The 26,062-nt window shown below is 43.3% G+C and overlaps 2 protein-coding genes across 4 annotated transcripts; one reads left to right on the forward strand and one right to left on the reverse strand.

The window, feature by feature from the left end:
• Positions 1 to 225: 225 nt before the first annotated feature.
• Positions 226 to 21,530, forward strand: cpxm2 (carboxypeptidase X (M14 family), member 2). Of its 3 annotated transcripts, none has more exons than XM_078788663.1 (15): positions 226 to 341; positions 4,155 to 4,636; positions 6,954 to 7,055; positions 8,474 to 8,583; positions 8,757 to 8,896; positions 11,605 to 11,689; positions 12,191 to 12,341; positions 12,520 to 12,608; positions 15,043 to 15,166; positions 15,241 to 15,437; positions 16,314 to 16,493; positions 17,864 to 18,161; positions 18,352 to 18,491; positions 19,280 to 19,379; positions 20,144 to 21,530. In XM_078788663.1, exons 2-15 carry the CDS (start codon positions 4,399 to 4,401, stop codon positions 20,401 to 20,403), a joined length of 2,214 nt encoding a protein of 737 aa, XP_078644789.1. In that variant the 5' UTR covers positions 226 to 341; positions 4,155 to 4,398; the 3' UTR covers positions 20,404 to 21,530. The 3 variants fall into 3 exon arrangements, with proteins under 3 accessions (XP_078644789.1, XP_078644790.1, XP_057918695.2); XM_078788664.1 differs by lacking the exon at positions 226 to 341 and having other exon boundaries at positions 3,090 to 4,405; positions 4,513 to 4,636; XM_058062712.2 differs by lacking the exons at positions 226 to 341; positions 4,155 to 4,636 and adding an exon at positions 5,922 to 6,143.
• A 69-nt stretch (positions 21,531 to 21,599) lies between these two features.
• On the reverse strand, positions 21,600 to 25,674 carry LOC131110053 (G-protein coupled receptor 26-like). Its single transcript, XM_078788667.1, has 3 exons — positions 24,485 to 25,674; positions 23,726 to 23,839; positions 21,600 to 23,502 (listed from the first exon to the last, which is right to left on the reverse strand). The coding sequence occupies exons 1-3, from the start codon at positions 25,150 to 25,152 to the stop codon at positions 23,274 to 23,276; spliced, it is 1,011 nt and encodes a 336-aa protein (XP_078644793.1). The 5' UTR covers positions 25,153 to 25,674; the 3' UTR covers positions 21,600 to 23,273.
• Positions 25,675 to 26,062: the final 388 nt, after the last annotated feature.

A 26,062-nucleotide genomic window follows, 5' to 3' on the forward strand; every position in this document is an offset into this window, starting at 1 on the left:
CTTTTCTTGCAATTTATATTTTTTAGCTTTTTGTTTGTATGTTCTATCTTTGTAAAGACAAACTAGTCGTGCAGTTAATTGGCATACATGATACAGGATTCAATCATTCATAAATTAAAAACTTTGGTATGACTTATAAGTGTGGTTTTTAACACTATTAGGGACCTTTTAGATTTGAAATAACATGCCTAGAGTCACATTTATTCTCCTATTCGTCATTGTTTGCAGAGAATGGAGACAGTCGCAAGCTAGCGAGCTAACCAGTTAGCAAGCTAACCGGTTAGCATACCCATCATGTTGGACGAGACATGGCTGACTTGGTGACTTCATGCAGTGTTAAGGTAATGTCTCAATGCCACCTAGTGACCGGAATACTACATATTAAGCACTTGTATTTCAATGTTATGACTAACAATAGACATTTATTAATTAATGACTTTCTTGAAAACCACGAAACTCCAGCTGTGTCACTGAACACTGACAACTCATTGCTGCACTTCACAATTACTATGTGTTGTATCCTCTTTGAACACTAGAGGGCAGCAAAGAATAGTTTGTGAACAAAATCCCTACAGTTTTTTTTCTTATGTTTTCCCCACTCAAGTTTTTTATTCTATTTTTACACACAAGGCAGCAAGAAAGCAATGCTTGTTTTTTTTTTTTTTTTATCCTTTTTTATTTTATTTCAGTTTTTATAAGGACATGTACTGTTGACCTCTTGGCCAGATCACCCTTGTAAAAGACTTCTTGGTGTCATCAATGGGATTTATCTGTTTAAATAAAGGTTCCATCCTTTCCGGGTCCACCGGCAAATAGCAGAAAAAAAAACGAGAATACAACATTCTAACTACATTTATAAGTCAAGAAGCAAAATAATCTCCAAATTTTAATTTTAATTAATGTTAAACATTTGTTGGATAAATGATAAAAAACTGACCATGTCACTTCCCACCACGGTGGATGCTGTGAGCTTTTGGGAGGGAGTTGGGAATATTAATAAAGCCCACCTCAGGGGAACTTTGATTTTCGGAGCTTCCAGGTTGGACCCATGTGGAGACCGAGCTTTTGAAATGCCACCCGAGCGCTGGAACAGAAGCACAACAACAGAACAAAGGTCGCGGTGGAGCCTCAGGTTCACTTTTTGGCTTATTTGTTACAATTAAATGTGACGAGAAAAAAACGTGTAACTTTTACTAAAGTCTTATGATTCCAGGTTTTAATTTAAAGTTGTAATATTATGTGTCAGAGGGAAAATAGAGCATACTGTAGCTCGTCAAGAACAAAGAAAACTGTCCTCATGCTTAAGGCTAGCTTTTATTTCTAACGTGGCAGCAAAACAGAGCAGTTGAGCACAAACATACATACTAGCATATCTAGCCCTTCTCAGTTTTGCCTTTTTGCCAAAGGTCACATACACCCAACAAAAATATTTTCCCTGTATATCCAGCAACTTTGCACGGCCATTGAAGAGGAGTGGACCAACATTCCACAGGCCACAATTGACAACCCGATACTGACTGGTTTTAGTCCCCAGAGTCCCCCAATGAAGTTAAAAAAAAAAGCCAATTTCAGGGTGGCCTTTTATTGTGTACAGTCTAAGGCACACCAGTGCACTAATCATGTTTTCTCATCAAGTGTTGGTTTATATTTTTGTTGAGTAAGTCCCTCCTATTCGTCGCTGTCTAAGGTGCCTATTACGACCGAGTATTAAAATAATCAAAGATTTTAAGAATGAAGTAAATTTATGACTAATATTCCAAGAGTAAAGTTGTAAATGTATGAGAGAAAACTTGTAACTTTATATTTCTGTATAACTTGCGTTTGAATGGAAGCGTTGCACTTGAACGTGACATCATTGTCAACTGTTGGGATCAAGCATCTGCTTTAGTCGTCTTTTTTCTGTGTACTACGTGGAACCTGTCCCCCCCCTCAATGTGGATACTAAATTACAAAAGCAGGTGTTCCGGAAATGGGGGGAGAGAGACAGAGTGTGGGCGGTTGGAGTGAAAGTGACAGTGTTGCTGCAGCGACCTGTGACCGCCCATCAATAAACACTCTGTTTTGTCATTTTCTGCAGGGACACACTCACGTGACAACTTTGTTATCAAACAGAGGACTTATTAGAGTGATGCCCCCCCCCCCCAATACACACACACACACACACATATAGACAGCACAAACAACACACGGATCTCTGCCGTGCAGGCCTGCTGGTCTGCGTGTGTGCCGATAAAAAGGAAATGGAGTGGTTGCCATGGCTACGGCAGAACTATACTGCCATGATTAAACACACCGGGTCTCCTCTCATCACTGATCTACCGTCTGCATTCATGCTAGTTATGCTTTATTTCCAACACGCTTATCAAAGTTACATGGAACAAAGAGAAATAACTGGAATTGCTGCGGACACGGAGAAGGGGTCGGATTTAATAAACGATCCTTCTTCCTGCTTAACATATTTGGAATATAGTAAAACATAGCCATTCATGTACTTATACTCTCCTATTATTCTTTGTTTGGATCACATTTTTTTACTTTGTTTACCATCCGTGCTACACACACCCTGCGTGGTCTTTTTGGGGAAATATGCCAATCCTTTGGGATGTCCCCTCCTGCTGCTTCCTGGACTGCCACCAGCAGCTGTGGATCCCGTGGACAAGGCACTTGAAACGCATTAAATTCCTAAAAAAAAACACACACCCACATTGTTACTCATAGGAAAGTCACATATGTCCGCCATCTCCTGGTGTAAAATAGTAACTACATAATGCATTATACAATATAATAATACATAATATACAATGCATTATATCTATGCTGTGTTAAATTCAGTACAATAAAATTACAATAAAAGTATTTCCCCTCAGGGGAAGTGACGTCTGGGTTGCATGGGGGAAAGGCCTCGAGAGGGATTTTTATTAGCCGCACAGTGGACCAGTGTTCACCCAACTCGGAGACCTGGGTTTGATTCCCCACTCAGGCATCTCTGTGTGGGGATGCTGTACTTTTTTAATTAATTTTTACTTTAGTGTTTAGGTTTAATTTAGGTTTATGCTTAGTGTTTGCGTTTAGGTTTAAGGGTTATGTGTAGTTTAGTTTTATGTGTAGAGTTTAGATTAGTTTGATTTAGTTTATTTTACTTTAGGTTTAATTTTGTTTGTTTTTTTTCCATGTAACTAATTAATATTTACTGTATGTTTAACTTTGGATGTGGGAGTTGAAGTTTTGTTTACTTTAGTTATGTTTTTTAAGTTTAACGTTTGTGTTTCATTTATTGTTTGTTTGTTTTTTGTTAGGTTTAGTTTTACTAGATATATTATTATTTTGGCCCACGTTTCCACCACTGAACCTTTCTTATTAAAAAAAAATGAGAACATGATGTCGTGATCATCCCTTCTAAAAATAATTCCTTGGAATGTTCGGCTCACGTAAGCCAAACTTTGAAGGAAAGCCACAGATAGTGGGGAAGTGATCAGGTTGTTTTGTTTTGTTTTTTAATAAAAGCGCAGATGTCTTTGTTGAAAAAATACCAGAAATCTGCAAATCGAAGAACAAAATGTTTACCACTTGACCACCATTTGTTCTCCGTGTGGGGGAGGAGGAAGAGGAGCAGGAGTGGGTGAATTTAGTGAGTAAATGAGCGTGCCAGTCCACACACTCCAAACTCGTCCTTCTTCTGCAGGTCCAAAGATGGATCTCTTCATTCCACATCACCAACGTGCAACCAAGCAGCTCATTTCCTTTCAAACTGCTTGAGAGACGTTGACTGGAGTCCAAGTTTGTCTTTGCCTCAGCTTGACGAAATGTCAAAATCTGTGATGATTCCATGTGCAAATGCTCCATGGAATCCCTCTTCTTCTCACGCCCCAGGCCAGACTTCCTCTCTCTCTCTCTCTCTCTCGCTCTTTCTCTCTCTTTTGGGTCCAGATAAAGTTCTGGAGACAACACTTTAGGAGCCTATCAGGTGGAGGAAGGTTTCCCAGGCTTCCAGCAGACAGAGTGGGAGGAAAAGCGGATGTTGAACACTTCCCAATTAGTGAAGGAGAAAAATGCAAAAAAAGGATTCCTTTTGGAGTCACTTGCCAGTCTCTAAACTTTTTCCCCCCTCATCTTCTGCCTTAGCACCTCTCCCTCCCTCTCTTCATTTTTCACAGGCGGAGGCGTCCATGGACCCGCTGGCTCCGCCACTTCCCTCAGTGACTTGGAAAGCTGGGAGAACTTTGTGAACTCTCCCGTCTCCGAACGGAGAGGAAAAGACGGGAGGTGTGCTGGAGGGGAGCATTGGATGGGAATCGGCGTGGCGATAGACCACGGCAACAGCAGCAGGCTCCTCAGGAGACACCGTCAGGTTCCTTCGCTGGAGATTAACACCTCATCCCTCTCTGCCTGGGCGGCGCCATGACAGGTCAGCACCCCGGCCTCGTCTTCCCCCTGGCTCTGCTGGGACTCCTGGTCGCGCTGGCCACCCTCAGCGGGGGCTCAGCCAGCGACCAAGAGGACTACTACATGCAGGAGCTGCTGACCAGGGAACAGTACGCCCGGGTCCAAATACCCGAGAAGCCTGGGGCCCCTGTGACTAATATACACGAGCAGCCCAGACCGTACCCAGGGAAGAAGACGTCCAAAGGGAAGCCAGGTAAAAAAAACCAAAAGTAAACACTACTGCCTTTCAGCGTCTTAGACCAACATCGCTATGGAGGATGGAAGTATCTGAGTATGCCTACAGGTTTGTGGGTTTTCGGGCTAGGGATTTGGTTTTGGTTAGTGTTTGGGTTTTTGTAAGGGCTCGGGGTTATGTCTTTGGGTTAGGCTATGGTTTCGGGTTTTGGTTTGAGGTCTGTCTCTCTTGGTTAAGCGCTAGGGCCACGCTAGTGCTAGCTTAGGGGAACAGTTCAGATGTTGTTTTGGTTGGTCAGGTTTAAGTTTTGTTTAGGGACTAGCGCCAGGGCTGGGACTATGTTTTAGGCTTGTGGTTAGGGTTTTGTTTAGGACTAGAACTATAGTTTAAGGTTTGTCACGGTCTGGCGTTTTGGTTAAAGGGCTCAACTCTCTAGGGCCAGAGTTGAGCTTTGGGTTTTAGTACTTCACATCATCTGTAGGGTAGAACTCTAAACTCTCACAATGGGTTATGGAGTAGGGCCAGGACTATGTCTTGGAGTCTTTTTAGGGGTAGGGTTAGGATTATGGTTTAGACTTTTGGTTAGGGTTCTGGCTAAGGTTCGGGTTAGTATTAGGGTATTACTCTCAAAGCAAAAACTATAAATAAAAACTTAAGTTTCCTCATATAGCCCAAAGTTTCACAACCAAGTTTCTACATTTTGGACCTAGACTTGGCCTCTTCTGGGACTTGAGAGGACCGTTGGGATTAGCGGTTCTCACACCTTTTCCAATGAATCATGAAATAACAATTGATATTTTTTTTCGACAAGCTACTACAAGCGATCATGTAACTTTTGTTCTAGCTATGGGCGTTTTGCCGCTTATTTAGTTCATACGTGATTGCAATAATCAAGAAGTTCTCCGTGTGTAGTTTGAGACGCGTGTCCAGCATTGCCGCGAGGGAGCACGAGCGAATCAGAATGGGATGCTTAATGTCAGCTGACTGATGTCATATGACGGCCACAAAGTGACGTTGGCGATCAACTGGTAGCTTGCAATCGGCGTAATGGGCACCGCGGATTTAGTAGATCAATTGGCATCATGATGGATGTGCTGGTGAAAAGGAATCAACCACGCCCGCCTCGCTCCACGTCATACACATCCATCAAAGCCTTGCGGTTTCTCCATCCACTTTCCCCAAACGATCACCGGTGGACAATGTATGAATGCATGCTCAAAAATGTGATAACTTTTGACAGTTTTATGAAAAGACGCATGATTTAACATTTAGTGTTGATTGCCTTGTGTCATCGCCTGAACGCAACACGCGGTAGCAGATTGGCCTGCAGGCACGCCACTTAAGTGTTGGTTGGGGCCAGCTAATGGAGAGCAGCTGTGCACTTAGCTAACGTGTCACCTGTCTGCTTCTTACATCACCTCCACCCTCATAAACTCATAAACGTCCATCTTGGACGTACTTTAAACAACCACTTTCTCCTCGCTTGCAGAAATCTCCTCTGATGGGTCCTAGATTTATTTTTCAGGTTTGTACCTTGTCTGGGGGGGGTACAATCAAAAACCATAGCATTCAAATATGTTGTGAATGATTAGTATTCTACAACACACAAGCACCAGACTTTATTGCATATTTATTAATTTTACACACAGGTACTTGTCAGTGGCCTAAAGGTGTGTACCAAATTTTGTGGTGATTTGCCAAAGCACCCTAAACTTATGTCGAGTGTTTTGCAGAGCTGTGTGAGAAATTACAAGTCATTTCCACTCATTTGTGTTCAGAACAGCACCACCGTGTGTTGTCAGAAAAATAATAGCACATGCAACTCAGTAGGGTTTTGGCAAATGTTCACCGTTTTCGTGTGCAAGCGGGTCAGGGGAAGAAGAGTTAGCTTAAACAAAAAAAATACTGTATGTCTCGTATCATCCGCATAAAAGTTTCATAATGCATGTTTGCGGTCGCGGATGAGGACCCGATGAATCCCCCATGAGTGAGTCAGTTAAAGACTTTCAGATGTGCGACGGATTGTTATCACATGCGTCCACTCCTGACGTGGAGAAAAAAAAAAAAACAACAAAAATCCATCTTCAATGGAATGCGACTCCCCTCTTGCAGGGTGTGTTTTTCTAGTGATGGATGGAAGTCTTACAGCAGCCATCCCAATCGTTGCCCTGTTAGCCATTGACATTCTCCTCCCTGTCCAACTTCAGTAATAAAACACGTCAAAGGTTTCAAATTTCCCACCTCCAGAACCTTCTCTGCTCTCGTTTAATTGCTTTTCCTTTCTCCGTGACAGAAAGCGTCACTCTTAAACATGAAATCTACTTTGTTTCTTTAGACAAATCCTCCGGCAAAAAAGCAGACGGCAACAAGAAGAGCAACCAGAAAAGCCCAAACGGAAGCTCCGAAGGAGACGGACAGCAGAAAGCCTACAAAGATGGTGAGTGGTGAAACCATTAAAGCAGGTCCATGCAACCTTGCTTGAAAAATGTCTTGGGAGGCGGGGCCGGGGGGGAAATGTCAAGTCATAAATGCAATGACGCACTCCAACGTCCTTTATAACCCAAACCCAATTGATGATGTACATGGTGTGTGTATCATGTGACCATTAGCAAACGTCAATACTGCTGGCACTTTATGTTTATGCTATTTATGGTAATGGTTTCATATTATTTGGAACATGCATGCATGTTACATTTGAATACATCATATATTACCATTCACACTTCCACATGGAAGCTTACTGTACTCGGGCATGCCCATATAAGGACGTTTGTGAAAGCAAGCGTTTATAGCCATCCCAATCTACATTCAGGGCTCACTTCCAAATACGCAGACCTCATGAAGTGAAACGATGGCATAGTTTAATATGCTAATACAGAAATACAGACTATTAACCAAAAATCTTCCAAGAATACGATGAGATTTACCATGTCGTGTGTATTATACAAAATGGAGTCGCTAATGGCTCATTATACTCTCATATCCTCAACCTGGTGTTCCATTCGGCCCCAGGCTTTGACCATGCGCCTCATCGTCCCCGGCCGCATCCAGATGTTGCATTCCCTGCTGGAGGATTGCATGCTGATGCAGCAAATGATTTAAGGCTCGGCCTGCTCACCTTAAACCTCGCTAGGACGCTAGGAGGGCTACACATCCTTTAACAAGCTAGCATCAGCCCGGCTACGCAGTTAAAGTGGATTTCTGACACGTGTTCCTTGGACTGACGACTCGCTTGGACTTATTTCTCCACAGCAGGAATCAATTTCACTTGGAGAGAGAACATAAATTGTCTCGCCGGATGGTAGATTCGGACCTATTCTGTCCAAAAACCGAGGCGACTTTTGCATGCAAGCAAGCTCTTAAAGGCCAACGTGCGTTCCAAACTCCACTTCCAGCTGCAAAATGAAAACATTCCTCCTTGATGTGCTGATACCTTTTATTTTATTATTGCTTCCAGTTTCCCAGAAGAAGTGTGCTCAGCATACTTCCTCATACAGGCCAAACTATTGAAGTGTGCTCGTTGGCTACGTTTCCATCATCAGATGGCCATGGTGCGACAATGATGTCATGAGGCTTTCACTGAACATCTCCAGCCTGGGGGAAGATGTTCTTAGAAGATTTTGGAGGCTTGTTTATCCATAAATCCCCAAATTGGTGCACACTGATGTGTGAGGACTTTATGCAAGGCCCCTCCAAAGTGTTGGAGGGGCCTCACCAAGTTGGCTCCATGCCACTGAATGAAATGAAGAATTAGGAGCTACGGGATCTGGTGCAACCACTCCCTGCCTTGAATGCATTGATTAAGATAAAATGCCATTAGGTCTAAGGCCTGTGTGTTGTCCTACTTTTACCCAGAATGTCCTCCAATGGGACTGGAGACGCTGAAGATTGATGACTTCCAGCTTCATGCTTCAACGACCAAACGTTACGGCCTTGGTGCACATCGAGGCCGACTCAACATTCAGGTGAGCCCGGCTTGGACTCAGATGGACTATAAAATAGGATAAGCGGTCTAGAAAATGAATGAATGAATGTTTTATGAACATGTGGTTTATCTCCGTGAGACCCCAGCATCCATCTGGACTAAATCTCTGCTGTCCGCATTTGACTGGGCTTTTTTTTTTTTAATGTCCTGCAGGCCGGCCTCTACGAGGACGACCTCTACGACGGGGCCTGGTGTGCCGGGAGGGATGACCCGCTGCAGTGGTTGGAGGTGGACGCCAGAAGGCTGACCAAGTTCACGGGGGTCATCACACAAGGCCGCAGCTCCCTCTGGTCGTGAGTACCCCGGCATGCCAAAGCGCAGATGGTCACGCAGGGAGGATGAAGGATATCTGCTGGTAAGGGATGACCACGGGGAAATACCCAAGTGGCATCTCGTGACTTTTGTATCGAAAGTTGACTTGTTTTTACTTTGAACGTTGTTGCTATCGTGGATTGAATGGACATAATTCAGTGCTAGTTTAAATACAGGTGAGGAAATATTAGTAATATTTTAGTATTTTGGAATGTAGTATTTTTTGTCAAAATTTATAAGGAGCTGAAATAAGAGTCATGATTAGGAATACCTCTTTTTAAAATTTTTTTGTATTTTTTAGTCATTTTATGTTATTAGTATTTGTGTAATTAATATTGTTAATTAATATTTGTATATTTTTATACATTTTTTAACTATATTTTGTATTTTTAGCACATAATATAAAAATATGCCTGTATATAATTAATGTAAGTAAATATTAGTATCTTACTTACTATTACCATCTTACTGTTTATAGTATTTGTATTTAGAATTTTTGGTCATTTTGAGTTATAATTAACTGTTGTTATTAATGTCATTTTCTAACATCTTGTAATTCAAGTAAATAGAAGGTGAGGATATATTAGGAAATATTAACAAAGTCATACTTTTTTCATTTAGTATTTTTGGTCATTTCAAGTAATTTTTATTATTTATATTTATAATTATAATTGCAATAATAATTACTATTGTTATTATTATCTCCTAAACATTTTAAATGAAGGCTCAAGAAATAATAGTAAATATTACTAAAACATATCAAAACAATTTTGATGTCTAATTATATTTTTTGTCCTTATTATAATTATTATTATTATTATTATAATATTGTGTAGTTCCACAACTTCACCACTAGGTAGGGCCTGACATTGGCGGTATACAAAGTGCTGCGGTCATCAGCTGCCGCATTAGCTACATTTTCAAACTCATAAGGTTGTATTGTTAGTGTTGTATTATTGCATTATGCAAGCGTACCTAATAAAGTGGCCTACAGAGGCCACCCACCACCCAGCTGCGGAGGCTCAAAGTCCCCACAGCGAAGTGTCCATGCGTGCCGCTACCGTGCCGTGACAACAGACTGCAAGAATCAAGCGTGATGTGATCATGCGTAACGCCCCCCCCCCCCCCCACCCCCCACCCCCTCGCAATATCACAGCAAAGGCGAACGAGCAATATCGGACTGCTAAAAGGAAAAGTTTGGCTTTGCTGCGTAATAACATTTTATGCGTGTAAACTTGTGACGGGAACAAAATGTTTCTCAGGCCTACAAAGGCAGCCATGCCTGACATGCCACAATTTGCTCCCTCGCCCGTGTAGCTGTCTGCTAGCTAGGGGTCTTCTATCCACAATACCGCCTTAATTAGCCGAGCCGGGAATTCCTTCGAGGCCGGACCGGCATGGCAGTACACCGTTTTTTTTTTTTTTTTAATATGTGAACCAGCACAGGAATCTCCCTGCCTGCCTTCTTCTCGCTCGACTTGGCTTCAGCATTCCTGGGCAGGATGCGACAGTACTGACCTATTTCACTGACGGAAGACAAATCTCTCGGCTCCCATTTGTTACCCGTCTTTCAAGCCCTACTTTTAGGTTGCCGTCCATAATTTGGACTGTCAAAGACACTTGTGTCACTGAAATCAATTAACTTAAAACTAGTATATATATATATAAGTACATATATATATATGTACATATATATATATGTACATATATATATATATATATATGTACATATATATATATATATATATATATGTACATATATATATATGTACATATATATATGTGTATGTGTGGGTGTCTGATTTCGTGTTAATCCAATTTTATTCTGTTTAATACATTTTTATTCTTCTTCGTCGCCACAGCAAATCAATCTCCTCCATCCAGCCTTGTCTCTCTCACACCAACTACTCTCATGTCCTCCTTCACTACATCCATAAAGCTCCTCTTTGGTCTTCCTCCACGCCTCCTACCTGGCAGCATCCTTCTACCAATATATTGACTATCTCTCCTCTGGACATGTCCCAACCATCTCAGTCTGGCCTGAAGGACTTTATCTCTAAGGCCTCTAACATGGAATGTCCCTCTGATGTACTCCTTCCTGATCCTATCCATCCTGGTCACTCCCAATGAGAACCTCAGCATCCTCATCTCTGCTACCTCCGGTTCTGCTTTCTGTCTCTAGACCAAACATCATGGCTGGTCTCACCACAGTTTTGTATCCCTTTCCTTTCATTTTAGCTGAAACTCTTCTATCACATCACGCCTGACACTTTTCCTTTTCACAATCTCCATTCTTCTGGACTGTTGAGCCCAAGTGCTTAAAATTCTCCAGCTTCTGTATCTCTTCACCCTGTAACCTCACTCTTCCACTCGGGTCCCTCTCATTCCCACACATATACTCCGTCTTGCTGCGGCTCATCTTCATTCCTCTCCTTTCCAGGGCAAACCTCCACTCTTCCAGCATCTCCTCCACCTGGTCCCTATTCTCACTACAAATCCCAATGTCATCTACAAACTTCATAGTCCATGGAGGTTCTTGTCTAAGCTCATCTGTCAGCATGTCCATCACCATAGCAAACAAGAAGGGGCTCAGAGCTGATCCCTGATGCACTCCCACCTCCGCCCCAGCTCATCTTACCTAATAAAAGTAAGAAACAGAAATACCGTTATCTGTCTTTTGTGTCTCCAGGAGCGACTGGGTGACCTCCTACAAGGTGATGGTGAGCAACGACAGCCACTCTTGGGTTACGGTGAAGAACGGCTCCGAGGACATGGTGAGCGGGAAGCCATGTTGGATCCAAATTGAAGACGTTTTACTACTTTGGTAACATCTATGTATGCCGTTGTTGCCATCATTTCCACCAACAACGAGCTCGAGCTTGAGAGTCAACCGCAGTAAAATCATCTGAGCTACCGCCGCCTCATAGATCATCATTGACTCTAATTATTGATCCCATAAATGTGATTAAGTTGATGCTTTTTGTCCTGATGAAATTATGTCGTGGGGCGTTGCTAAAGGGAGTCATTTAGCCCCCCCGACAAGACTCCCACTTGCCCACTCGCTAGCGTTTGGTGCCAAATGCCACCATTTGTCTTTCCAAATGTCAGCAGGTCCGATGGAACACCATGGGCGTTTAAATGTACAATAACCGACTTAAGAGTTCAGACTTATTGACATTGCAGCAGCATATACAGTACAATGACATCACTACTACACAGCATTACTGCAGTGTTATCCTAGTAGTACTGACTCAGCATTGTGTCTGTCTCAGTAGATCTTCAGGGGCAACCGGGAAAAGGAGATCCCAGTGCGCAACCTCTTCCCCGCTCCTCTGGTGGCCCGCTACGTCCGAGTCAACCCTCAGTCCTGGTTCAGCAGCGGCAGCATCTGCATGAGGGCGGAGATCCTCGGGTGTCCCTTGCCAGGTGAGACACGAGCTGGGAATCTTACAGATCTAGTTCGGGTTTCTAGTCGCCTTGCATCTTGCACAGCCGATTGTTGCTAAGCAGACTTTGTGGAGTCATTTTTATAGAAACAGGAAGGCAAATAGACACACACTAATTACATGTGCTTCTGTCATATGATCGCCGTCGCCCACGCCAGACCCGAATAATTACTACCATAGACGCAACGAGGTCATCACAACCGACGAGTTGGACTTCACGCATCACAGCTACAAAGAAATGAGGCAGGTGAGTCAGTCTTAGGGAACACCTCATTCAATTTAACTCTATTTTAGCTTTACTGGATTTCAAATAGTTATTCTCATATAACATCCGCTGATTTAACTCAATTCTATATATGAGATTAGATATTATTTCATTTCATTAATTTAAAGGTTATTTTATTTTATTGTATATTATTATTTTATTATTATTTAAGTTACATTTAGTAGAAGCAGTTTTATTTTAATTAATATTTTTTTGATATTAGAATTGCCAGATGAGCCAGAATTATGTTGGCACATCTGATTGAATTAAATTTAATTTAAGAAAGGTAATAATAATATTCTTCTTCTCATTATTATTATTATTATTATTATTAAATTTTAATTTCACCATTTAACATTTATTTAAATTGAAGAATTTGAGGTACTTTTTTAAAATATATTTTTAATGTATTATTGGAAAATTTAATTTAATTAAAAATGTATTTTATATTGTTATTATAAATACACATCTATTTTAATTTCATTTAATTGAAATTTTACATTTTTACAAGCACTTAATATGATTACATTTTTATTTACATTATTTATTTACACGTTATTGTGCTGCATCAGACGGGGGGGGGGGTTCCCTAATGTTTTACCTATTCTAGTCTACCATCTCTCAGTTGTATACTAAGCAGAATACATTGTTAAATAAAAAAAAGTCACCATTATTACAGTATGTACTGTATATAAATATTGCTATTATTAAGTTGTGCAGTTCAGACTCGAGCAGCCGTCTGGGTCACGATTAAGGTGATTAATAAGTCCTTTACAAGTGGTTTGGAGGAGCTCACATTGTCCTGAGCGGGGCGGTTGTGACCCACAGTGCCCCTCAACCCCGCCCCTCCTACACCAGCCCCCACCGCCCCCCCGCCACCCCAACGTGCAGCCGTGTTTTTTTGATGTGCCGCCTTGAAACGCTGCAGCAGGATGATGAAAGGGAAATAAATGGATCCTCCTGTGTGTCACACGGCGGCAAAGAAGGAAAGAAGGGAGGCACTATTTTTATAAGTGGGCCTCGCAAAAAGCCTTTTCACCTCGTGACATTTCCTTTCTCCGCGCAGGTACCTGATATCGCGCTTCAGCCTTGCCGCTTTTACATACCGTGCTGAATACAAGCCATTGTGGCTTCCTGCAAGAAAGAACGTCCGCCTTCACAGTAAAAAAAAAAAAAAGATAGAAAATGACCTCCATTAATGTAAAAGTACAGTAACTCAGTAATATGGTGGATAACGTTGACCATGCAAAATTCTGAATAGATTTCTGAGACTTCAATAGCATTAAAAGACTTAACCCTTTCAGTTTTGATATTGCTATTTCAAAGGGTTTCGGCATGGAAATGGTTACACATAAAGGCAGAGTAGTGCAGCAGATAAATTGTTTTTTCACTAAAATACTTCATGCATGAAATTTGACATATATCTTCTCCAACAGCCACTTTTTAGAGTTTAATATTTCAAAAAGCATACTATAAACAAAGACGGTCCCCACTTACCTTAAACATTGTGTTTTTTTGGACTAGTTGTTCTTGGAATAACTGTCATAAACATTCAGGCTATGTCTAGCACACTGTAGGTGGTGGTTTAGTACATGTATAATTACATATATATATATATATATATATATATATATGTATATATGTATATTTATTAGGGATGTTCCCATTTTATGCTGCTGAAGTGAGATCGTCCATCCCGATTACATTTTTCCATTTATTTATGAAGATTGCTGTTGGCCATGGCTGCCAATTTCAAGGGCCACTGGATATGGGGTAATGTTCATTAAACAATAACACACAAAGCACAAGACATAATGAGTGCAATGACACCAATACATTTGAAAAAGTTAGTACGTAGCTCATGAACGTCATAACCACTTCCCTACGGGACAAAACTAGCCCCAAACTTACCGCATTGCTTGTTTGCTTGAAAAACACAATGTCACGAGGGTAGCGGGGGTGCTGGAGCCTATCCCAGCTGTCTTGGGGCAAGAGGCGGGGTACACCCTGGACTGGTGGCCAGCCAATCACAGGGCACATATAGACAAACAACCATTCACACTCACATTCATACATGTGGCTAATTAACCTAGCATGTTTTTGGAATGGGGGAGGAAACCGGAGTACCCGGAGAAAACCCACGCATGCACGGGGAGAACATGCAAACTCCACACAGAGATGGCCGAGGGTGGAATTGAACTTGGGTCTCCTAGCTGTGAGGCCTGCTGTGAGTCCTGAATATTATTCGATGTTTTGTTGTTATGCAAATTTGGAGCTGCCGGATTGGAGCAGGAGGGGATAGAAAATAAGAAAAACCAATAGGGTTCTTGCTCTGATATGCGGTCATAATGAAGTCCATGTGGAAGGACCGTTCCAAGAAAGAAAGTGATCTCCAGCAGGTATGTTATTGCTGCAGCTAATGAAGGTGGTGAACGAGATGTGCCCGAACATCACTCGTATCTACAACATCGGCAAAAGCCACAGCGGCCTCAAACTCTACGCCATCGAGATTTCCGACAACCCAGGCGAACACGAGGCAGGTGAGTGATCATCGGCGCCCACCTGGTTTTGAATCAAGATCCTGTCGTGTTCAACCTTTCCTCCCCTTGTCCAGGTGAGCCAGAGTTCCGCTACACGGCCGGTTCCCACGGCAACGAGGTGCTGGGTCGAGAGCTGCTCCTCCTGTTGATGCAGTTCATGTGTGTGGAGTACCTGTCAGGTAACCGGCGCATCCGGCACCTGGTGGACGAGACCAGGATCCATCTCCTGCCGTCTGTCAACCCCGATGGGTACGAGAAAGCCTTTCAAGTGGTAGGTCCTCCTGCACCAGCACCGCCCCTTAGAGACCTCACACCGAGGCGCACGTCCTCCTGATGAGCTGCAGTCGCTCAAAGTGGATGTGCTTTGATGGCACTGCGACATGTCAGCTTTCATCCTGATAATCTCAGCCAACACACAGAAACAACGACTGCAGCAGACCTCCAACGAGGCTCCAACATGCGAAGCCATCAGAGATCCACAACTCATCTTAATCTAACCTACTAAATTAAAGTAAAATAAACTAAAACTAAATCAATATGATGAATACATCATTTGCATTACCATCAATTACAATCATTACAATCGTTCATGGCAAGAGCTCTGCTTTTGCTACCGGAGGTTTGAACTATTTGAACTATTTTCTTATTTGTTATTTGTTGACTGCAAGCTAAGCTAACAGCTAACCGCTGAAGTTCAAGGCGGTTGCTTAGCACCCACGCAGAAAGGTGAGCTTCTTTTGAGACAAATTGCTTCAAAGCCGCCTCCCAAGCCAACAGAAGCGTGGGAAGCAAACCGTTGGAACCCAATGAGAGCTTGTGACATCACGTCGAAATCGCGTCAATGCAAAGGCAAGTCGAGGACCAACAAAAGGGAATATGGCGAGAACTGAAGGAGGAACACAGGAAGAGAACCTGGAAGTGAGCTGTCTGGAATGTGTGAGCAGGTCAAAATACTTCTGTTGGAAAATAGAGCATAGTGCGGAATGGAGCTACAGGATGATAATACTGCCTTGCTTGCCGCTCTTAAGGAAGATAAACAAACAAACACGTCATTGGGTAAATGTGCTAACGGTGTCGAAGTGCTTACACAAAGTTCATAGACAGAACCTACTCATACAAAACTGGATGTCTTCCTCCTGTCGTGCAGGGTTCGGAGCTCAGTGGCTGGTCCCTGGGCCGATGGAGCAACGACGGCATAGACATCCACCACAACTTCCCCGACCTCAACTCCATACTGTGGGAGGCCGAGGACAAGAAGTGGATCCCCCGCCGAATGCCCAACCACTATGTGGCCGTCCCCGAGTGGTACCAGACCCAAAACGCCTCAGTGAGTCTTTCTTGGACAAATGCACCCGCTACAAATTGTCCATAGGTATGAATGTGAGTGTGAATGGTTGTTTGTCTATATGTGCCCTGGGATTGGCTGGCCACCAGTCCAGGGTGGGATAGGCTGGGATAGGCTCCAGCACCCCCCGTGACCCTGGTGAGGATAAGCGGTAGAAAATGAATGAATGGAATGACTGAAAATAGGAATTGCCTTATTTGGCTACTTTTAAGTTAGAAAGAATCATTTTGTATTTGCTTGTTTAGCTACTTTAGAGGGTCAAAATATTAGAATCGAACAGAATCAGAAACATTACACGGGTTTTCATATTTTGGTTAAATTATTAAGAGTTAAACATGAAAATATAACAAAACTCCATAATTTCGTGATTAATTAATTCAAACTATGATTGTAATTTTTGTTGTCCTGTTCAGCAATTTAAAATATACTTATTTTATTATCGTTATTATTTTTATTTATAATAACATAATATATATTGCATACATTTATTATTATTACTATTATTAATATATTAATGCAATCAGGGTTTAAATATTTTTTAATGTAATTTTAAATGTAATATTATTCTGTTTTGGTTATGCTTATTTAGCGGTTCAAAATATGTATTAGTATTATTATTACTTATATAGTTTATTTCAATGTAATAATATTTTAATGAATTTTTATGATGTAATTTAAAATGTAATATGCATGTATTTTCGATCCAGCTCTTGTATTGGCTGTCATGTAATGAGATAAACACCTACATGGAGGATAACTTTAGAGTCCTGATGCGACCCCCCCACCTCCAGTTTGGCAAAAACTGAGGCGAGGATCATCCTCGCCTGGAAGAGGATTACCCCCCCCCTCTCTCTCCCCCCCAAAAACGGGGTGAGCACATGGGTATAGAAGAGTGTCTATTTCAGGACGGGCGGATGCCTCGTCTGTTAGTGACGGCGAGGCTGACAGCCAAAATAGACGCCGCTGTCTATTTAAAGCTCCTCACAAGTACGTTGTGACGCTGGCGGCGTGTGAGTCATACACCGGGGGGGGTTCTGAAATAGCTGAGGGGTGCCTATGCTTCCTCGCCGCCACCCCTCAGCATCACAAACAATGCTGGCATGTGAAGGCTTCCCTATGACAACGAGTCAACGAAACCATGTTATCATCACAGGTAACAAAATGGAGCACCTTAAATAGAAGCCTCCTTAGCTAAAGACATGTGACCACATGACATCAAAATTAGCTGCCAATAATTAAACCCTCTCGTCAAATAGATACCGGCGTACATTCCCAAATATATATTGTCCACATGGTCTCATGGCCGTGCAGCAATCTCCAATAGAGCAATTAAACGCCTCCTCCTGCCATAGGTCGCCATGGAGACGCGTGCTCTAATCACCTGGATGGAGAAGATCCCCTTCGTGCTGGGCGGCAACCTGCAGGGGGGCGAGCTGGTGGTGACCTTCCCTTACGACAAGACCCGCTCACAGGGTGCGACCCGGGAACCCACGCCCACGCCGGACGACCACGTGTTCCGCTGGCTGGCCTTCTCCTACGCCTCCACCCACCGCCTCATGACCGCCGCAAACCGCCGGGTGTGCCACACCGAGGACTTTGCCAAGGAGGACGGCACCATCAACGGGGCGTCCTGGCATACGGCAGCGGGCAGTGAGTGTCCAAGTACCACATCGGTATTTGACCAAAGTCTCGTGATATGTCGTTTTCATCTGCTTTCCTAGAAGAGTGTTAGAAAACCGTTTTTTATTTTCCTCCATGTTGACTTCCTGCGTTACCGTCTCATGGAAGGATGACGTTATGGTGGCTGCAGATGTGCGTCTCTCTTTCTGCGTCTTGGCAGGCATGAACGACTTCAGCTATCTGCACACAAACTGCTTTGAGCTGTCCATGTACGTGGGCTGTGACAAATTCCCTCACGAGAGCGAGCTGCCGGAAGAGTGGGAGAACAATCGCGAGTCTCTTCTCGTCTTCATGGAGCAGGCAAAACAACAACACACACACACACACACAACCCCCGCACGAGAGAAAATCATAAACGCACCGTCTCGTTAAAGGACTATCCTTCTGACATTGGGAAGGATAGTCCAGATTGGCTTATGTCCACTGGCCCGAAATCATCAACACCAACCACTTCTGCCTGACGCTTGCCTCTTTAGACAAGTTCAAACCTGAACAAATATGTTCTGTGTTAGCTACGTGCTAACACGGTGAAATCAGAGCAGTGAAACAGTCGGCAACGCTCATTGTGACATCACAGTGAGTCGGTGTTAGAAAAACTCCCTGGAACCGATCTTTCAGGGCTCCCTTCCAAATGCACAAACCTGATTATCTGAAACTTTGGCATAGTTTTAATAACAATAGCAATAATACAACATTAATAACAGGTCCCTTCAATATCTCATTTGTTTGTTCATCTACTTGGAACTTTTCTGCTAACTTTCTTTAACTCGCAACCAGCCTGCATGCAACACACTCTAAAACTCATCTCATTTACGTGTCAGTAAAAAAAATAGCAATAATTTTTACTGATGTTAGCATTAGACTGGACACCATTGTTAGCATAGACCAGCATAGACCAGCATTGACCAGCTACCAGCATGACCAGCGTCACCAGCATATGTTGTATCTTCATCCTGGTCTATGCTGTTCATGCTGGCACTTGGTCTATGCTGGTTTTTAGACCAGCTACCAGTGTGACCAGCATATGTTGTATTTTTGTGCTGCTGCATTTTACACATTTTAATGAGCGTATTTGGACACATGCACAGGTGCATCGTGGGATCAAAGGCATGGTGAAGGACCTTCAAGGTCAAGGAATCGTCAACGCAAGCATCTCCGTGGAAGGCATCAGCCACGACGTCCGCACAGGTACAAGAGCATCATTACAGCCGTGGATGCAATAAAAGGCCTTTTTAAAATAAATGCAGCCTTCAAAGCGAATGTCGTGTTGGACTCCAGAGCGTGAAATTGAACGTCCTAAAAAGTGCATTACGGATTTTTATTCCTAGAAGTGTTTACAAGTGTTCCCCCTCTGCCTGTTTTATAGTCCTACTTTTCAATTAAGCCTCTCAGCTGCACATCAGCACGCTCGTTTGTCAACGCCTATCAAGGGAACAATTAGTGCCAGCCGGCCACTTGCTGGCAAATAATGAGTCCAGTTCAATTCCAGAATTAGTGGGAGTCAGGACAGCGGCGGCGTGTTTGTGGAATGACTCAAACACTAAAAATAAACATGGCGGTCTTCCTGGGTCATATAATACTGGCGTTCCTCAGGGAATGCGACCAGACAGAAAGCTCTCATTTTTTCTTACATTTGAATAATGATTTAGGTTCATAGTTTGAAGTTAATCATGAATAATAATTGTCCTGCGTAATTAGTCATTCTCATAATGTAATCAATGGATTTAGCTTTATTTGGAATAACACATAAACATATGCAAAATTTCCCTTCAATTCAGAACCTATACGCTACATGGCGAGATGCCTTTTTACTTCCTGGTTGATACCAAGCATAGATGTTCTTATCAAAAGCTTTTCTGGTTGTTTTTTCATCTTAAAACTGCAACAAACACGATGTTTTCTATTGTGGAGTTGCATCATCATGTCTTTTTTTTACCTCCGTTGCGTCACAGCGGCTGACGGGGACTACTGGCGCCTGTTGAACCCAGGGGAGTACCGCGTGACGGCGAGGGCGGAGGGCTACAGCATGGTGAGCAAGAAGTGCGAGGTGGGTTACGAGATGGGGGCCACCAGGTGCGACTTCACGCTGGGCCGCACCAACCTGTCCAGGATCCGAGAGATCATGGAGAGATTCAACAAACAGGCCGGGGTTAAAAACCCCCCCAGGCCGCTGCAAGCTCGGCGGTCCAGAGAAAGACACCTGGGAACTTAAGGGACATTTGGGAAGAACTCTCAGGTGGGTACTACGTTAGGATTAAGACGCTTGTTTAAAAATCATCTCAACATACAAAGGAAATGGATTATGTAATGTACTCATCGTTGCTAGTCATTACATAAACTCCAACATCTCTTTATGTAAATAAAATACAAGAGTCGTGTAAAACAATGCACCAAAGCACCTAATCTCAACTCGTTATGTACATAGAGGACTTAACGTTAAGTTATGTTAACCACTACAATAATGCAACGCAACACAACTCTCCACTCTTTATTGCGTCATTGCTGTGAACGGTTATATACGCACGTTGCTTTAAGAAATAAAGTCCAATTACTCCAAATTGTTGCCCGCTTTGGACTATTTTCCCCTTAACAACAAATGTTAGAATTACAATGACAATCAGTAGAGTGTGAACCTCCGCCAAGGCCAAACAATTCTAATTTGGTAAACAAAAGTGAAAACCTTTACCCGGATTTGCACCAAACTTGAATGTTTTTCCTTGAACCGTGCTACGCCCCTGTGCAAAAGCACGTGTAAATCAGTGTGGATGTTTTATTGCAATCCTGCTAAAAAGGAAACAAAACAATACCAAATTGAATCATAACTTGCCTACATGTGAATGAAAACACCTTTATCCAAATTTGCACCAAATTGTATTATGCTTTTCCTTCGGCCAGTTTTTACAGTTTTACAGTTTTTACATAATGTTGCTACAAATACAAACAAAATGTCTGCTAATTGAATCCTATCTTACCGATGGGGGAAAAGAGAAATACATTTCTTGCACTTGCACCTTTATACAGATATAATAATAATAATGCCTTGTCAAATTAATCTTACCTTGCCAGTGCACCTTTATTAAATCACAAACAACTACAATATATAAAAATATGATATTAAAAAAAACTTGTTTACTGATGGATTGGACTACTACCAGATATTTTGAAGGTACAAAGGATGCGATGAGAAAAACAGGTGAAGGTGTCCACTTCTCACTTTAGCTGGCGGAGTTCATTGGCCGTCCGTGTGCTCCAACTCGCTCCCTGAGGTGTCAAGGTGTCATTACCACCCACGCTGAGGTGTTTCTAATATTTTGGAGGAGGCAAAACATGACAAACAACTCTCAGTGCGCCGCGACCTGCAGGCCGAGTTGTTAAAAGCACAGGTGCATTGTTAGGCATGATGACTCTTTCTGTTTAAATCAGAGCTTTTATTATTATTATTATTTAGTCACATCAGTGCTGAAAAATAGCTAAATATGACCTTCAAGTGTCTTTCCCGCACAAATCACACCAGCTACGTTTACAGTTTAACCACAAAATCTGAACACATTTGAACATTTTCCTTCCAATCGTTAGCAGCAGCATTTCGCCGAGGAAGTTTCCAGAGAGGTATTGTCATATCGACATAGCTGATTTTAAACACATTCTGTGACTAAAAAAAGACACAAAAATACCATTTTTTAACACCCATCAGAAAGATAATCACTAACGTTCCTAAAAGATGTAAAAGCATCAGCTTCAGAGACATAGAAGTAGAGATTCTAGATCATGAACAGAGGTAATAAGGCATGACTTAATTCTCCCTATACAATAAGTATGTGGATGGGTAGTACTTGGGTAGGACTAGTATAACTAATATCATAGAACAGCATTTAAGGCATTCATTGTCCTGGTGTGTCGTACAGTACTCCACTTAAACAAACTAGAATGTATTCATTAGCACATATTCCTCGACATGAAGCTAATTTATTCATTTATATTTACAGGAAGATACTTTATATCATGTAATGTTTTGGGGGAAAAGTTATAATTAGGGATGTCCGATGTTGGCTTTTTTTGTCGATAACAATATGCCAATATTGTCAAACTCTCAATTTCTGATACCGATTTTTGTAACGTGACATATCTCCTGTGGTGGAATGAACCATGTGCGTTGTATACAGCATTTTTTAAATATCAGTTTTCAAAAAAAAAAAAAATCTGATACCGAAATCAACAGATAACAAATGTTTATGCTGATATCGGGCCGGTAATTATCGGACATGCCTAGTTGTAACTTTAAGAAAGTTCGATTTTTTGGGGGAGAAAAAAATGTATATAAATTTGGGGAAAAAATAGTACCCCTCCTACAATTTTTTTTTTAATTGCGTTTATTTTTAAGTCATAATTTTCAGAAAAATAATTAAGTTGTAATTTTAGGGGGAAAATCTGGTAATGTGGTTGGGGGGTGTCAACTTTTTACTTTAAGTTACATTTTTATTTTATGATGATTCTATCAAAGAATTTCAATAATTAAGTGACAAATTATTTTGTGGAACTGGAGTCAAAATGTAATCCAAAAATTTGTTAAAATTCATAAAAGGGACTTGCTTCTGTGGTTGCAAATTCATTAGCATTGTAAAAAAATATGAATTTTTCACCTGTACCTGTTAATGCTTAATGTTTAACTCATGAATGGACTCATTTGCTAGCAAAGCACTTTTCTTCTTAGCGCCATTACAACATTGGTTCTGTTGCTGCCATGTTGTGCAATATATTTGTTCATAAAGAGTTTGCCTTTCCACTTATTATTAAAGTATAAAATTCAGGTAAATAAACACCTCAGCTATAATTAGAGTATTTACGGTAAAATGGTGCATTTAAGGGACATGATCATGAGGGTTGTGTGTCTGGTTTGAGTGCTACATTTTACTTACTTTGTTTAAATAAATAAATACTCTAGTAGTACTGCACGGTCAAATAGAGTATAAGCTACTACTGTTTTTGACCCGATGAGGAAGTCCATGGATGTCCTCTTCCTCTTCCTCTTGCGCCAATAAAACATGTCCCAAAGATAATACACCCCCCCCCCCCTTGGTCCTGTCACTCCACTCTCGGTATACTGCTGCCCTGGCTCTCGAACCCGCGTCCAACGGTGTTCAAGGAGCGGCGCTTGAGCAGCCGGTTGACGATGTCGCTGCACGTCTTCTTGTACTGATGGCGCAGCAGCGAGTACACAAAGGGATCGAACGCCGCTTTGCTGTAGGCCAAACACTTGGACACCGTCCCCCAGTGAGGACTGATAGGCACCGCCGGGAACAACTCCACGATCCTGCAGCCGGGACACACAAGGACACGAGTACTGGGACACCCGGTGGAGGGAAACCTGGAGGTGGTCCTGTCCTTGCTTTGCCGGTAACCGATATTCTGATTCTGTCCAACTCTCAATTTCCCATTCCGATATCAGCTGATACCAATACCCACACATGTGTCACATGACCTATCTATTTTTCATTATCAGGAAACGGGACATCGTTTGGTTGCTTTCCACTCACCTTGTGATCACGTAGGGGGCAAAGCAGAGCATGAAGGTGCCGATGAAGGTACTGATCTTCCTGGTGGCTCTCTGGCGCCGCCGCCTCTGCTCCTCCAGGCATCGCTGGCGAACACTGGCACAGCGGGGGAGGGGATCGTTAGACACCACCTTTTGCATGCGTACTCCGGTTTTTCCACACCAAACCTTACTACTGCTGTGAGGGGACCTATTATGCTCATTTTCGGCCTTTTGTATTGGGATGCGGACTCCTATAGAGCAGCTACACACAAAAAGCTTTCTCGATCTTCCAGAATCGGCACCTATTCCAGCTGTATTTGCTTTGGCATGCCCATATAAGGAAGTCCAGCTAACTGTGACATCACAGGGAGCCAGAAACCGGGCGTTCAGAGTCATCCCAAACTTCTTTCAGGGCTCACTTCCAAATGTACAAACGTCATTATCTGAAACTTTGTCTACATTAAACGATAAAAAACGATAATACAACATTCTAATAGCATTCATTGATCAGAAAAGTGGAACAAGCATAATGGTCCCCTTTAGCATCATTACTGTTATTACATCCATCCATTTTCTAGTCCGCTTATCCTCGTTAGGGTCGCACAGGTATGCTGGAGCCTATCCCAGCTGACTTTGGGCAGTTTAATACACCCACGCGACATCTTTAGTGGGTTTTGTTAAAGCCTCCACAGCCTTTTCCTCGGCAAAGACTGAAAAGACTGCAAATACGGAAGCGATGGAAGGAAGGCGAGGAGCTCACCTGGGGTGGATGTCCACCAGCAGCACCAAGGTCTGCATGGTGATGACGTCTATCCTCCTGCAGTGGAACCTGGCCACTTTCAGCACTTTGAGGTACGTGACGCACAGCACGACGAAGGAGAGCAGGAAAGTGAAGGAGTGGAAGAGGACCGTGAAGACTACGAACTGCGTCCGACCGCTGGCCCTGGGGGCGGCCAGGGTGCAGGAGGCGTAGAGGCGGTGGTACCCCAGCCAGGAGAGCCAGGTGGCGGCCACGGAGAAGGACATGGAGTGCGCCCAGGTGTAGCCCAGCACCAAGGCGGCGTCCCTGTGGCGCATCTTGGAGTGGTAGCGCAACGGGAAGACCACCGCGACCCACCGGTCAATGCTCAGCGCCGCCATGCTCAGCATGGAGTTGGTGGAAAGGAAGGTCTCCAGGAAGCCGGCCGCCTGGCACAAGGCGTCGCCGCCCGGCTGAGCGCGGCGAGCCAACGCCGCCAGCGTCAGCGGCATGTTGGCGACGGTGAGCAACAGGTTGCAGAAGGTGAGGTTGAGGTTGAAGAGCCCAGGAGCCTGCTTGCGGATCTCCGGGCTGTACAGGAAGCAGATCAGCACCAGCACGTTGGACAGCAGAGACACCACGATGATCACGAGCACCAGCGCGAAGACGAACACCTCCGAGGTGTCCATCCTCAACGCAGGCTCCGCTTCCTCCCGCCGCTCATACCCGTCCGGCGTCGCCGCTCGGTCCGCCGCTGTCGCCTCCTCCGCGCGCGCCCCGCATGTCCCCGCCGGTGGAGACCCCCCTCTTGTCCGCTTTGCCACTACATCGCCTCAGCGCGTAAAACTGCAAAGACGCCCGAGCCAAAAACCCCAACAAACGAGTGGAGTCCGAGCTTTGGTGTGGAGTCGCTGCGTCTGGCGGGGAGGTTTTAGTCGCCCCTGCGATGCGCTCTGGAGGCATCACCCCTCCGCGCACGCCGCCGGACAGTGTGTGGGCTCCTCCGGCTGGCAGCCTGTCCCTCCGAGGACCAGACGCTCACAAACATTTTGAAAGGAGGGAGTCTCCAATAAGAGCCCCCTTTCGCGCCACATACTTAATGAGGCTAATGCGCAATTTGGATCGTTGCAATTGGCTGTGGTGGCAACCAAAACGCCATGGCTCATCAATTTATACATTTTATTGTACTAAAAATGTATTTTCTAACTTAACTCATTGCAACGACAACACAAAAGTGCTTTGAGTGGCTTGACTATTTTTCTATATATTTATTGAATTGATGTATTCCATATCTCTAATATGTATTTATACGGTATAATATATTACTGTACTATATTGAAAATATGCCTATGCCGCTCACAGCCTCTAGAGGGCACACAAGGGACTGCTATGCTATGCTGTGATGTCCTAACCGGCCTTCCCAGGCTTTTCGTCTGCTAAAATACTTCAATAGAAGTCAAGCAGCCGCCCTTTTCCTCCCACAAGACTGTCTTAATTAAGTCTGCTCCGTCGAGTTGTTAAGACGTCTTCCCTCCTGGGAGCTGACGGATGACGCCCCCGCACTTCTTTTTTTTTTTTAAACATCGACACCGCCCCCTC

Source organism: Doryrhamphus excisus, unplaced genomic scaffold, assembly GCF_037039965.1.
Source record: "Doryrhamphus excisus strain RoL-2023G ecotype Guam unplaced genomic scaffold, RoL_Dexc_Guam_v1.1 HiC_scaffold_24, whole genome shotgun sequence".
In the NCBI taxonomy this organism is placed as follows: domain Eukaryota; kingdom Metazoa; phylum Chordata; class Actinopteri; order Syngnathiformes; family Syngnathidae; genus Doryrhamphus; species Doryrhamphus excisus.